Source organism: Macrotis lagotis, chromosome 3, assembly GCF_037893015.1.
Source record: "Macrotis lagotis isolate mMagLag1 chromosome 3, bilby.v1.9.chrom.fasta, whole genome shotgun sequence".
In the NCBI taxonomy this organism is placed as follows: domain Eukaryota; kingdom Metazoa; phylum Chordata; class Mammalia; order Peramelemorphia; family Peramelidae; genus Macrotis; species Macrotis lagotis.
In genome coordinates this window covers 38,310,107-38,323,258 of record NC_133660.1, presented here as the reverse complement: position 1 = coordinate 38,323,258, position 13,152 = coordinate 38,310,107, and the positions used below count along the sequence as shown (strand labels likewise).

The window sequence follows — 13,152 nt, the reverse complement described above, 5'->3', positions numbered from 1 at the left end:
GCATTGCTAGCTAGGGTTTTAGATTGAGGAGAGACCTTTGCACCTGTGGGATCCAATCCTCATTTTACAAATGAGCAAACTTGAGTCCTAGATTTCAGCCACACATCCTGAGCCACCCAAGTCATAACAGCTGGCATCGATAGAGAACTCTAAAGTCAGTGTTCCATAAACACGACCTCAGGTGGGCACTATTAGAGTTTCCATTTTACACATGAGGAAACTAGAGATGAAGTGACTGCTCCCAGGGTCACACAGCTATGCCATGTCTGAGGTCAAATAACTCCAGTCTCCCTCCCTCCCTCCATGTTCCAGGGCTCTGACCACTGCACTTCCTAGCTTCTGGGATTTGTTTGATGGAGCCAGGGTACCCCCTCATTGTGCTTTGGACTCCTGAAACCTCGTCTAAAATCATGACTACATAAGCTCGAGTGGTGATCCATTCATCTGGGCACAGAAGTTGGGAAACAGAAGACTGAGTGTCCAGAACTTAAATAACAACAAGGGGGGAGTCAATTAGCCCCTCTTGGATGAGTCTGGCTTCGGGAGGAGGTTTCCTTTGGAAAGACCAAAATTACTAGGCTTTGGAAATTAGTCACTCACTTGGGGTGAGGAATGGCGAAAAACCACCAAGGTCATTTGTTTCAGCAGAGCTCCTTCCAAAGGTGGGTTAGCAAACTTTTGATTCTGATTTTCTGGGCTAATCAAGCTCAAAGGGAGTTGAAACAAAAATTAAACATAACAGACATGAAACAAAACCTCAAATGAAAATCTGAACAAAATTTATTAGTATCACTTATTTTGGGACCAAGAATTCTCAAAGTCCAGAGATATGTTCCAATACCTCGCCATCTGAGATGGACTTTTAAATCTAGAAACCTGTTTTCCTGAAGGATTATTTTGGCATCTGGTGTCATTTCGGGCCCAGCCTAGTCAAGCTTGGGTGACTTACACACAAGGTCTGACCATTGGGGGATGGTTTTCCTTAATCCTTAACAGACTTTTTTACCTGCACATGGAGAGGCTGGAATCTATACCAGTCATTAGAGCTCTCACATAAATGAAATCCTAGATCTCTGAAGTATTAATAGAAAGATATTTTATGAATTCCAATGTATTGAAACCTGTGCATTATCTTCTGGATTTTGGTTATTTGCTCTGATCCAATAGTTTTTTCCTCACCAAAAGTGAAATTAAACTAAATTTTAGGGTACAGTAAAAAAACTAGAGACTAGATACACATTAGATTATACTTTTTAAATCTGGTTGATACCAAGGAAGGGGGGAAAGATGGAGTAAAGTTGGTTTTACCTCTGCTTAATGCATGACTGAATGCTCTTTTTAAAACTTTAAGCACAAAGTATTAAAAACCATTTTATTAGTACAATATTTACTTTCATAGACCATACTATGAGTAATCCATGAAATCTACTACCTGCGGAGAAGAGGAATCATTATGGGCAATAAGAGATTAAACTAAAGAAAAGCACAGGGTGTCCTGGAGCCACTCTAAAGTGAGTTTATCGGCAAAAACAGCATATAGGCCCTCGACTAGAACGCCACGGAAGCATGCTGGTGAGGCCGGCACCTGCTCTGCAGTGTCCACCTTCTGGGGGCAGGGCTCTCCTCAAAGAGTGGCATGGAAGGCTGCACTCAGACGCCCAGTTTATTAGCCTGGGTGAGAACCACTTTGAGCACGGGCATGAAGGCCGAGGTCTCACTGAAGTTGCTATTGCTCACGACATGTGTGTGGATGTTCAGTCCCTCCAAGTAGTTCCGAGTTTCAATGCTCCTTGCAATGTTGTGCAAACCATTGAGGATTGTTGGGGAAAGCTGAAACAAGACCAAGAACTAGGTCAGAGAAGGTTGCCAAGCCTCCCACAGTTTGGATATAGAAATGAAAATCAGGTTTGAAAATCATCTAAAAGACAGCAACAAATTATATTTCTCAAAATATTCTATGAGCATGAAATTTCTTATGTTCTTAAAAAGGACTCAAACTCATTTTACTAAATTGATCAAGTAGTTTCAATTTTCAATTAATAAAAGGAGCAATGTCAAATTTTGCTAATAAATACAAAATGTGAAATTTTTCTTAATAGAAACTTTAATTCTTCTATGACTTTAAATCCATATTTGCCTTTAAAAATAAAACCTTTATGGATGAAAGTAATGGTATTTCTCTTTCTGTACTACCTAATCTATCTACTGCAACCTCATCTCCTTCAGACAGACAAGAGGGCCCAGAATGGACCCATATGCCCCCTGTGCCCCATAATCCATAAATTCTCATTTTTGTTCACAAAAATTAATTCAGGAAAGAAGAAAGAATTCAAACCAGCAAAACTGTCCCAAGTTCTTCAAAATAAATATCAGGAAGTCTTACTTCTCACCCTCTCTCTCATTAATGCCAGAAATTCCTAAGGAGGGCTTAAGTTGGAACAAGATACAGAAGCCCAGTCTACTCATCTGCTTCTCATGCAATTAAGCTAAACTGTCCATTCTTTTTTGAACCTTAACTGGCCTAGAAATAGAATGTTAAGTCTCATAAAATCCCCAAGAAAGATGATTTATTTTGTCTCTGGAAAACATCACTTTTTCTCCACTCTTTCAAGCCACAATTAAAACAGAATTATGGAAGGCATCCTGGACAAAAATAATAGTTTACATTAACTACTAAAAAAAAAAACAAAACTTGGGCGGCTAGGTGGCATAGTGGATAGAGCACCAGCCCTGGAGACAGGAGGACCTGTATTCAAATTCAGTCTCAGACACTTCATTATCTAGCTATGTGACCTTGGCCAAGTCACTTAACCCCATGGCCTTGCAAAAACAAACCAAAAAAAAACAACAACGCTTCTCTTACATACCTTCCCTTCACCTACCTTCTCCTCTATAAAAAAATCCATCTTTTAATTTCCCTCTCGGGGACTGAAGAAGGTCATTTCAAGTAAAGCCATAGTTCTTTAACTTGGCAGTTCAAACACCAGGGAACAAACCATCTCTTGGATATTTTTATTACATTCTAGGCAGTCCTGCTTAAACTGACATGGAATTTGCTTCCTTCTCATTTCAACTCATGGTTTCTCCCAAAGTCAAACAGAATAAACTGCCAATACTTCCCCCAGGGTCGTCTTTCTCTCTTGAAAAGTGTTCCTATGGGAACACTTCCAGTGTGTCCATATCTTTTCAGAACAGAATTCTCAAGAAGTATGGCTAAAGATACCATGCTGCCTCCCTCATGCTGGACACCATCCCAGCATTATCGGCTCCACCACACCATGAACTCACATTTGTTGGATGCTCCACCAAAGCCCAGGTTGGCTTCAAGTGAAACAACTAGTCATAGCTCCCCCATCTAGTACCTGGGTTCAGAAAAATCAATTGCACAAGCATGGCACTCCCCATTTTAACTTGTTCAGTTTCATTTTATTTGATTTAATCAACTCAATCTGCTGACTTTTTTTGTGTTTCATTGCTGGCATCCAATTAATTATCTCCATTGGCTTAATTTCATCTAGAAATCTAACAGGCAGGCCATCTGTGTAACTGAATCAGAATGTTGAAGAGCACAGGTGGGGCGAAGTGCAGACACGAGGGATGCCTGTAGCCTTAGCTGGAGGACTTCTTTTAGACTGATACTAATCTGGCAGCCAGAACTCTGGAATCTATCTCCCTGTTCTCACAGCTCGGTCATGGCACCCTCACTTACCCCAAGGAGATCATGAGGTTTTGCCAGCTTGGTTTGAAATCCAAGTATATGCTAAGCTCATGGCATTTTCCTGATCTACCAATTTAGTAGATTAAATTTAGAAAAATTTAGAATTTAGAAAATTTAGAAAAGAGATCAGGTTAGAATGGCTTGTTCTAATTAAACTCATATTGGCTCAGAGTGATGAATCATTCCCTTTCCTTAGTGAATAAAAAGTCAGGGGTTGCTTCTGTACCAGTAAAAGAAGTTTATCATCATTCTTCTTCTTACACTTCAAAAACTTACTGTTTGTTCTCTAAGTTTATCATATAGAAATTCCAGACGTTTGTTGGCATCATCTAATTTTCTCTTCGTTTGCTGTGGAAGAGGAAAACAGAGTTAAATAGTAACAGTTATAGATTTCATTCAAAGAATTTAGAGCACTTTCCAAGTATTTTTTTATTTTGGAGCTAGAGTCTTAGAACTCTAGAATTGATTATGGCCAATCCCAATAGATAAATGGAAAACAGTCCTTGAAAAAAGAAAAAGTCAAACTAACCGAAGTCATATGAGAAAAGTTCCAATTCATAAATGCTTAGAGGTTCAAAAATATTTAAGTAGCAACTTTTTTAGATGGCAAGAACTACAAACAAAGCCCATCAATTGAGAAATGGATGAACAAATTGTGGTACACATGCAGACTTGAAAAGATTTTTGCTGTGTCTTGTGTGTATGGGGGATGGGAGGGGAGATGAGGGGGGGAAGAGGAGACTCAATGCATTGTGACTTTGAGTCATTTGTATAAATACCCAAAATGGAAGGAAATGATAGACTGATAACTTGGGGAAATTATCTGTCAGTAACATCATCTAGAAAAGAAATCATGTACTTGTACCTTTTGAAAGCCCTAAAGTAAAATTAGTAGAACTATGCTATTATAAAACTTGTACTAATGGTGGATATAGCAATTTTGTCTCAAAAAAAAAATCTCAGAAGTTATTTGTTAACAGTAGAAAGACAGCAAGTGGCTAAGAAGACAATATTGTTACCAAAGATTATTACCCTTAATTTAAAAAAAAAGTTACTTATTATGTAATTTTGCTACCTCTTGTACTTTATGTTTCTTCCTTAAGGATATGATTTCTCTCTCACCATATTCAACATAGATCAATGTATACCATGGAACCAATGTAAAGACTAAGGAGAATGCCTTCTGTGGTGGGGGGAGGGGAAAGCAAGATTAGGGAAAAATTGTAAAACTCAAAACCTTTCTAAAAAAAATGACAATGTTGTAGATAAATTTGAACCTTGAGCCTGAGCAAGTCTCAGTCATCTGCCTAAAAATACTGCTGGTATTGGAACAGCATGAGAAAGTGGAATTCCGGAAGGCGATGGAGAATCTGGTGTTAGATGTCCTCCAGGACCAACATTCCATGAGGCTTTTGAGCAGCATGATAAATAAGGCCATGTCAGGATCTTCAGAAAGGTAATACATCCTCTAAGGAAGAGCATGAGTAACTTCGCAGTAGGGATGAGTGAGAACCAGAATGATAGAGGAGAGGAGAAAGGGGGGCTTTATGAACTGATGCAGGGATAGGAAGAGACTGCCTAACAGGGCCCTGCTGGCACGAGTCCCTTGAGTAACTTTTCAAAGACTAACAAAATCTCTTCCCTGGGAAGGGGTCAGAGAAGAGCATGAGAGCAATGTCTGTGTCCTAGAAGCCCAAGGAAAGGTACACACTCTAACTCTACTGAGGAGGTATCAAATGAGACCCATGTAAAGAAACATCTGGTTCAAAGTTCAGAGGAGAGTACCCCCAGTCCTCCAGTCCCATTTCCCTAGCAGCAATGGAGAGGGGAAATAGGGACATGGATAATGCTATAGAATCACCACACCAACCACCATTGCTATTCTGCCCGATTGTTGATGATCATACCAGGGTCTCATCTCAGACTCTCCCAGGAAAAAATTAGGTTGGAATTGGGATGGAGGTTCTATTGGGACAACCTGGTATAAGTGGTTTTAAATATATTTAATGTTGAGGATATGGAGAAGAGGAGTCAAATGCCCTCTAATTTCCCCCAAAATCTGATACAAAACAAAAGCCTGGGTATTTATTCTGTAACAGTCTCTGTAAGTCAGAGGTGAGGTGCCCAACGCAGCCACAAGCCTGCAATGCTCCCAGTATAGTATGTAAAATGTAATTGGGAAATAATGAACCAAGAAAATAAAAATTCAATATAACATTGATGACATTTTGTCTGTGGAGAGTCTGCAGGAATCCTTATGTAGGACAATAGTGGCCCCCACATCTATTTGGATTTGAGTGTCCTACTTAAGCACAATGTCCTTCTTTCAGTTTTGAATATGGGAGCTGTTCCATAGGCAATCACTCTCCTCGAAGCCCAGGAGAAACCCCAAGAAGAACACCTACTGGATCTGAGGCAGAGGCTAGGCATCGCTGAATAAGCTCTTCAAACGTAGTCTTCAGAATGAGGTGCTCATCTGGAATGGGTTTCTTGGTGATCTTCTCTGTTGGTAAGGACTGGACATGCTGAAAGACATAGTTATTTTTAAAAGAATGCAAGGGGCAGCTAGGTGGCAAGAAATATATGCCTTTCTGTACTTGCTTCTTTCATTCAAGAAAAAAATAATAATTCAATCTGGCTGACACAAAGATTTAGGTTCCTACAGAAGGGAGCAAGAAAAAAGAATGCAGGAAAATAGGGAAAGCTAAGGTGACACAGTGGGTTAGAATACTGGACCTGATGCTCTTAGGTCAAGAGGAACTAAGTTCAAATCTGGCCTCAAACACTTGATACTTACTAGCCATATGATCTCGAGCAAGTCACTTAAATCATTAAAAAAGAATGCTGATCTCCTTTATGCATGCTTACAAACAAGCACAATCTGGCATCAGAGACTTAGGACTCTTGTCAAAACCAAAAAAAAACCAAAACCAAAACCAGTTTGATCACCCTTCCATGATTTCACCCATTGTCAGCCATGGGTATCAGTATTAGTATTTAATAATAGTATTTAAATATACTACTTTACACACTCGTAGCTAGAGAGAAAGAGAAAACAAACCTAGAGATGATTTGATTTAAAAAAAATAAAGCGGGGCAGCTAGGTGGTGCAGTGGATAGAGCACTGGCCTTGGGAGTCTGGAGTACCTGGGTTAAAATCCGACCTCAGGGCGGCAGAGCCAAGATGGCGACAAGAAAGGATCGTGTCTTAGCCGCTCTCTCATAAAACTCATAAGCTAAGGACTCTAACTAAACTTTCAAGAGACAGAACTCACAGAGGGACCCAGTGCGGCAGTTCTCCTACTCAAGGTAACCTGGAAAAGAGCAGAAAGGCTCTGCTCCCCGGGGTCGGAGAGGCAGCCAGCCAGAGGGGTGGCCCACCAGAGATAAAAAACTTCAGCCTCCTGGAGGAAGCCCCAGGGCACTAGGAGCCCCAGCTCACTGCAGCGGGGGAGTCTCCTGAGCTACACCCTGGGGAACACTGGGCACAAAGTGGGGGAAACAGCGGGGGACCTCTGCCAGAGCAAGCAGATGGAGCCCAGCCCTCAGGGCACACAGCAAGCAGCATGGCCATGAACAGAAGCAGGCAGAGCTGGTAAGTAGGAGCCCCCAGGGCATGAGCCCATTGAACCTAGGGAAGGGAGTGAAGAGAGACTGCCGAGTTCTGTCCTCTGCCCCTTGAACAGGACTCTGGGGCTCTGACCACATTCAGATCCTGATCGAAGTCTAGGCCCCCACATAGAACAGCATGCCCCCCCCACCTCAGCCCCATGGCAGAGGGGGCGCTTATGGTCATTCACAGACCAGGAGAGAGGACAGAGCCTCACACACTGACATCCTTGTGGGAATGTCCCAAAAGCTCAGGAAGCACCCCAAAACCAGGCCCAGGCTGGGAAAATGAGCAAGCAGAGAAAAAAGAGGAACACCACTGAGAAATATTTCGCATATGAGCCCAAGAAGGATCAAAATACTCAGTCTGAAGATGAGGAAGCACAAGCTCCTGCATCTAAAGACTCCAAGAAAAACAGAAATTGGGCTCAGGCTATGACAGAGTCCAAAAGACTTTGAAAATCAAATGAAGGAGTTAGAAGAAAAACTGGGAAAAGAAATGAGAGAGATGCAGGAAAAACATGAAAATGAAGTCAGCATCTTAGTCAAGGAAATCCAAAAAAATGCTGAAGAAAATAGCATGCTAAAAAACAGCTTAGGTCAAATGGATAAAACAGTGCAAAAAGTTATTGAGGAGAAGAATGCTTTAAAAAGCAAAATTGGCCAGATGGAAAAAGAGATAAGAAAACTCTGAGGAGAACAAATCCTTCAGACAAAGAGTAGAATTCAGGGAGATTGATGAATTTACCAGAAATCAGGAATCAATACTTCAAAACCAAAAAAAAAAAAAATGAAAAATTAGAAGAAAATGTGAAATATCTCATTGAAAAAACAACTGACATGGAAAACAGACTTAGGAAAGATAATTTAAAAATTATTGGAATACCTGAAAGTCATGATCAGGAAAAGAGCCTTGACATCATTTTCAAAGAATTACTACAGGAAAATTGCCCTGATATTCTAGAAGCAGAAGGCAAAATAGAAATGGAGAGAATCCACCGATCCCCCGAGAAAGAGATCCCAAAAAACCAACCCCCAGGAATATTACAGCCAAGTTCCAGAACTCCCAAGTCAAAGAGAAAATATTACAAGCAGCCAGAAGGACACAGTTCAAATATCATGGAGCTGCAGTCAGGATCACACAGGACTTAGCAGCAACTACACTGGAAGCTCGTAGGGCTTGGAATATAATATACCGGAAGGCAAAAGAGCTTAGAATGCAGCCAAGAATGAACTACCCAGCAAGGCTGAATGTCCTCTTCCAAGGAAAAAGATGGACTTTCAATGAACCAGGGGAATTTTGAGTGTTCCTTTTGGAATGGCCAGAGCTGAACAGAAGGTTTGATCTTCAGATACAAGACTCAGGTGAACCATGGAGATTGGAGGAGGGGGGGAAATATGAGGGACTTAATGAGGATGAACTGCATGTACTCCTGCATAGAAGACACTGACAATATTCATATGAACCTTCTCAGTTAATAGAGCAGGTAGAGGGAGCTTTTATAGTTGAAGCACAGGAGAAAGCTTAATTCAAAGATAAAATATGGAGTAAAAATGGAGTCAATAGAAAAAAAGGGAAATGTAATGGAAGAAAGAAAAAGGAGAGGGGGGAATAGGCCAAGATATTTCATATAATAAGATTTTTCTTTATTACAATGAGCTATTGCAATGATATGGAAGGGGGGAGGCAAGGGGGAATGAGGGAATCTTTGCTCTCATCAGAGGTGGCTAGGAGAGGAAACAGCAAATATACTCAATGGGGTATAGGCATCTGGAGTAAGGGGGGGACAGGGGGAAGAGGTGGGGATGTGAATGATGGAGGAAAGGATGGACCATGCATGGGGGGAAGAGTGGTCAGATATAACACATTTTCTTTTTTACTTCTTGCAAGGGGCTGGGATTGAATGGCCTGTCCGGGACCATAGGGCCAGGTGAATGCTGGTCCTAAGGGGTGGTATGGGGGCTCAGGGCTTCTTGGCCCCAGGACCAGGGATCTGTCTGCTGCACCACTCAGCGACCCTACAGCAGAGTCAGAATGAAAGGAGAGAGAAAATATAGTACATGGTAGTGGAGAAATATGAAAGGAGGGAGTTGCGATCAGCAATGGCAACGTTGGAAAAATATGGAAGTAACTTTTGCCATGGACTTATCATAAAGAATGTGATCCACCCGTGACAGAGAGGTTGGTGTTGGAACAAAGACTGAAGCACATTTTTTGTTATTATTTTTGGGGGGGTGCAGGGAAGGTGGGGCTGGGTGGCCTACCTGGGGCCACATAGCAGGGTGATCATTGGGTGTCTGAGGCCAGATTTGGACCCGGGTGCTCCTGGCTCAAGGGCCAATGTTCTGTCCGCCACCCAGCCACCCCTACTATTATTACTATTTTGTTTTATTTTGGGTCTTTTTTTTCTTTTTGGGGGGGGGGTTTTGCAGGGCAGTGGGGTTTGGGTGGCTTGCATGTCACACGGCTGGGTGATAGTTGGGTGTACGGGGGCAGATGTGGGCTTGGGTGCTTGTGGCTCCAGGGCTGGTGCTCCATCCATTGCACCACCTGGCCATACCTACAATTATTACTATTTTTTTTAAATTTTAATTTTTTCTCTCCCCTTTATTGCTCAAGCAATTCTATATCTATGGGGAGGAGGGGGTATTTCATTTACTCTTAAACAAGAATATTTTATTAATGTAAAAAAAACATCATTTGTACAAAATGAGAATAAATATTAAATAAATAAAAAGATTTAAAAAAAAATCTGACCTCAGACACTTAATAATTACCTAGTGGCCTTGGGCAAGCCACTTAGCCCCACTGCCTTGAAAAATCTAAAAACACAAGACAAAAAAAATAAAAATAAAGCTAAGAATTGGTATTTTCCTTGTGGATTGTGATTGGCATTGTGATTTATTTTAGCCACAGCTTTAGATGTTTCCCTTATCAGTGTGCCATGTTCCTGGCACCCAAGGGCTTTCAGTATGGTTCTGAGTGCTTCCTCCTATCTTGACCTAACCTGATCATAATGAGGCCTACTCAAGGACTTGGAAAAATTTAAAGAATTAAGTCAAGTCTCTGGCCCACACCCAACTTGTTAAATATGGCCCCCAGGGTTAAGAAGGTGGGGGCTGTGACCTCAATGGGGTCAGGAGATTTTTCAAAGATGGAGAGGAACTTTTTTGGGGGAAAGGTAGTGGGATTAAGTGACTTGCCCAGGGTCACAGTCAGTGTTGAGTGTCTGAGGGTGAATTTGAACTTGGGTCCTTGTGATTCCAAGGCTGCCCCATTTAGGTACCCTAAAAGTTCAAGGCAGCCATCTCTTTAGTAGCTTTCTTTTTGAGTTTATCATTCTGGCTAAAAAAAGGTAAAGGATTGTCAGCACTGTCAGCACCAAATCTGGAGGACAAACCCCTAGTTATTGCTACTCCCACACCACAAATCAATCTGAATCACCACAGGTGGACTTCAGGATTTGGCTATACCTAAAACTTCTTGATTATCTCTGGCCTGACAATGATAATCTGTCACTGACAAACTCAAGGAGGACTAACTGGATACATCCTGGATTATATAGTCAACATAACAAGGCAATTAGTGTTTATCTGCAGGATAGAGATTTCCAAATCTGAAGATCTTTGAAAAACAGCAAAATGTTGGCTCACCCCACCTCTGCTGTAAGGACCTAGACCTCTGCTAGCTCACAAAAGGCAGTCTATGGCTGATAGTGATTGTCTCAAGGTTTCCTTAGGCTCCTTTTCTCAAGACTCGATCCTGTTGTTTGATACTATGATCACATACAATCACAAAGATAATTCTGCTGAATAAGAATATCAAACCTTTATCTTCTGTGGAGCTTTAAAGTGTTCCATGCAAACAGATCTGCTTACCCCAAGCAGTTCATGTCATATCATGTGTTAAAACAAATACAACTCTCTGTTTATTGTATTTCATGATCCACCTTTCTTTTTGACAACAAAAAACCTGGGATAAAAGAATGGCCTAAGATTGTGGTCAACACTGAATGAATGCCTCCCCTCTGTGGGAGGCAGAACATTGCTGGACCCTGTGCACATGCAGACTCTCTTATCTCTGCAGTTTTTACATATAAGATCAATGTTCAAAGGTCAATAGCATGGTTTATTTGGTTTGTATCTGAAAATGTCTTAGGCACTTAATCCAAGTATGCTCTGTCTAATTCAAAGGAGTGCCATTAAACTAGGACCTGGGCTTCTCGGATTACCTGAATGGTATTTCCAATTGGAGCTCCTGGGGCCCCCTCTGTACTAGGCTTGGAGAAGGCTGGTGGTATAGTAGGCTGCAGGGGCTGCTGCAGGCCATGGAAGGGAGTCTGCAAGATGGGTTGGCTCCCTGAGAGGTGTGGCTGTGGGAATGGAGCCTGTCCTGAGAGTGCTGGCCTGGAGGGCGGCTGCTGCTGCGGCTGCTGCATCTGGGACTGAGGGTCCCCCAGAGGGTTCATGATGGGTGAAGTGATGGGCACAGGTGGTGTGAAGTTTTCAGGAATCTTTTAAAAATCAAAACACAAAACACGTCAGTAGGATGAAAAAGTTCCGCTCATTTACCCCTCAAATAGACCAATGCTGCATGTTTGAGGGAAGCATTATCACTGGATGGACTATATTCAGGAGGTCAGCACATATACATGCTTTCAGCCATGGCGCATTTAATTCTTGCCCTCCGTATCTTCTCCAGTGCAAAGATCAAGTCCCTCCCTGAGGGCACCCTCTTTGAAGCAGCAATGCTGAGTCTCCCTCATTTCTTTTTTTTATTTTTAGGTTATTTTTGTTTTTCTTTGCAAGGCGATGGGGTTAAGTGGCTTGCCCAAGGCCACATGGCTAGGTTCATTATTAAGTGTCTGAGGTCGGACTTGAACTCAGGTACTCCTGACTCCAGGGCCGGTGCTCTATCTTCTGCGCCACCTAGCCACCCCCTTCCTCATTTCTTAAGTAAGCCAGATTCAATGCCTCCTCTAGGAAGGTTTCCTAGATTTCCATAATACACTTTATCTTTTAACTCTCAAACCAGTAATGTTACATTTTGTTATGTTATCCCCTGCCGGAATGTCAGCTCTACCAAAAGGAACCAAATCATCTCAATTCTGTCTTTAGTAGCTTGTTAATAGTTAGGAGCCTGAGCACCTGAAAAAAATACTGTTTATCAAGAGAAGCAGCCATGTAGTGAATGTTTACTAGAGGTTCCTTCCCACTGATATCCGACTTGGGAATTCTCCCACATAATCCAGTCCTAGGGAAGCCAACAAGCTGAGAAGAGGCCACTTGGCAAAGGGGCAAACTTAGGGCTGGTGCCAGGATAATCTTCCTTGAAATTAGAATTATCTACCTCCTTGGTGTTCTTCCAAAGCCATTTGCACTCTGGGTGGTAGAAGGGATTCCTTTGGGTTATGAGCTGTCCTAAGATGACATCTTTAGTGCCCTTCAATTCCAAGTTGCTCTGGACTGTTTTTTATTTGGCTCATCTCACTCACAATCTTATTACTTGCCTTCTATGTGCTTAATTCATAACTGTCTAACCTCTGCTTAGCATTGGAACCTAAAGATTAAATACCCTAAAAAATTTATCTTGGACATTTCAAATTTCTGTTATTAAGACCATCTGCAAGTATGCTTTTTGGGAAGAGAAGGCCCAGGAGGTCATTAAAGTTTTGCCTCTAAAAAGGATCCTGAATTCATGATGCTAACTAACATCAAGAGACAAGCTTGCTTATTCCACATTCCATCACTGGTCTTAGAGATAGCACTAAAATGCTTTTTCAGTAGACCAGACACTCAATTTTGTTTTATGTAGATCTCCACAG

The 13,152-nt window shown here is 41.7% G+C and overlaps 1 protein-coding gene across 9 annotated transcripts in view; it reads right to left on the bottom strand.

Moving 5' to 3' along the window:
• Positions 1–1,208: 1,208 nt before the first annotated feature.
• SEC31A (SEC31 homolog A, COPII coat complex component) overlaps positions 1,209–13,152 on the bottom strand; it is an 86,290-nt gene continuing 74,346 nt past the window's right edge. For all 9 annotated transcript variants that reach the window (XM_074228509.1, XM_074228510.1, XM_074228511.1 and 6 more), the window contains 4 exons: positions 11,560–11,841; positions 6,124–6,243; positions 3,995–4,066; positions 1,209–1,830 (listed from right to left, as the gene is read on the bottom strand). In XM_074228509.1, the coding sequence (XP_074084610.1) occupies positions 1,651–1,830; positions 3,995–4,066; positions 6,124–6,243; positions 11,560–11,841 (654 nt within the window). In that variant the 3' untranslated portion in view covers positions 1,209–1,650. The remainder of the gene's footprint in view (positions 1,831–3,994; positions 4,067–6,123; positions 6,244–11,559; positions 11,842–13,152) is intronic.